The sequence below is a fragment of the Eriocheir sinensis genome, chromosome 12, assembly GCF_024679095.1.
Source record: "Eriocheir sinensis breed Jianghai 21 chromosome 12, ASM2467909v1, whole genome shotgun sequence".
NCBI lineage: Eukaryota > Metazoa > Arthropoda > Malacostraca > Decapoda > Varunidae > Eriocheir > Eriocheir sinensis.
Window position 1 is genome coordinate 1,208,339 of NC_066520.1, and position 1,212 is coordinate 1,209,550.

At 37.1% G+C, this 1,212-nt stretch overlaps 1 protein-coding gene across 3 annotated transcripts in view; it reads right to left on the reverse strand.

Annotated features, from left to right (window-relative positions):
• Positions 1-209: 209 nt before the first annotated feature.
• LOC126997288 (hydroxymethylglutaryl-CoA synthase 1-like) overlaps positions 210-1,212 on the reverse strand; it is a 93,908-nt gene continuing 92,905 nt past the window's right edge. For all 3 annotated transcript variants that reach the window (XM_050858283.1, XM_050858282.1, XM_050858284.1), the window contains exon 11: positions 210-588. In XM_050858283.1, the coding sequence (XP_050714240.1) occupies positions 468-588 (121 nt within the window). In that variant the 3' untranslated portion in view covers positions 210-467. The remainder of the gene's footprint in view (positions 589-1,212) is intronic.

Consider the following 1,212-nt stretch of genomic DNA (forward strand, 5'->3'; position numbering starts at 1 on the left):
TGCATGGGGCATACATATAACGAAATCAGCCCTGTTATGTAAAAAATAAATGTAAAGTCTGCTAAATAAGTGTGAATAATGAACAAACGTAATGAATATATATATATATATATATATATATATATATATATATATATATATATATATATATATATATATATATATATATATATCTATATATATATATATATATATATATATATATATATATATATGAAGAGTCTGTCGTGTTGACATCTGCCAAGTAATAGAACTTTAATACTTGTCACCATTATGAAATAAATTTTCATTTTTCAACTATTACCCCTGGGAGATATTAGGCTATCAGCAGATTTGAGTGGTGTATTACAGCCAGACACACCACATTTTATCATCATATTTATTTTTCACAGTTACTCTTTATATTTATTTTTCACGTTTACTCTTTGTACGTTTATTTTTCACATTTATCCTTCGTAATCCTCCGCTCAGCTGATGTAATGTTGACATTTCCTGCCGCTCCAGCATACCAACACTGCCGAATCACGCGCCTTCGTCTTGTCATGACCATCACCATGCTGGTAGTCACCGATACCACCAAAACAGCGACTGTGAAAGTGGATCAAGGCGATGGTAACAGCTGCTACCAGGATGGTAGGGCCTTTGGTTAGGGTGCGTACCAGACGACTGTGAAAGTGGTCCTATGTCTGAGTAGAAAGTTGACTAACTTGAGAGGACTAATCAGGCATAAGAGGAAAATACAAGCTAATGGCGTGGAGGCAGCTGAGTCACTCACATCAGGCACAGGTAGAATTCAAACCAGGTGCCAGAATGACCACTTGCCTGCATAGCTGAAGCCATCTGAAGCTACAACACCACAGGCAAGAGGAGAACAAAAACATATGAGAATACTTGAGAGGGGACGAATGAGAGAAGAAAAAAAAGGAAAGAAAGATTAGGCCAATTTACAACAATATATATTTAGTTTTCTACATTTTTTCACTAGTATATGATACAGTACAGTCTCCAGGATTGCGAGTTTCAAGTTTGCGATTCACCGAGTTTGCGATAGGGACCCCAAAAATTAGATTTTTATTGAAAACTGAAATAGCGATATGACCCGAAAGGAAAAGGAAAAGGCTGCTAAAACTGGGTTTTTTCACACCTTGTTGTGGTCCTTGACTCCCATTCTCGCTCTTACCCACCCCCTGGGCCTTTCCATTGGCCACGGGA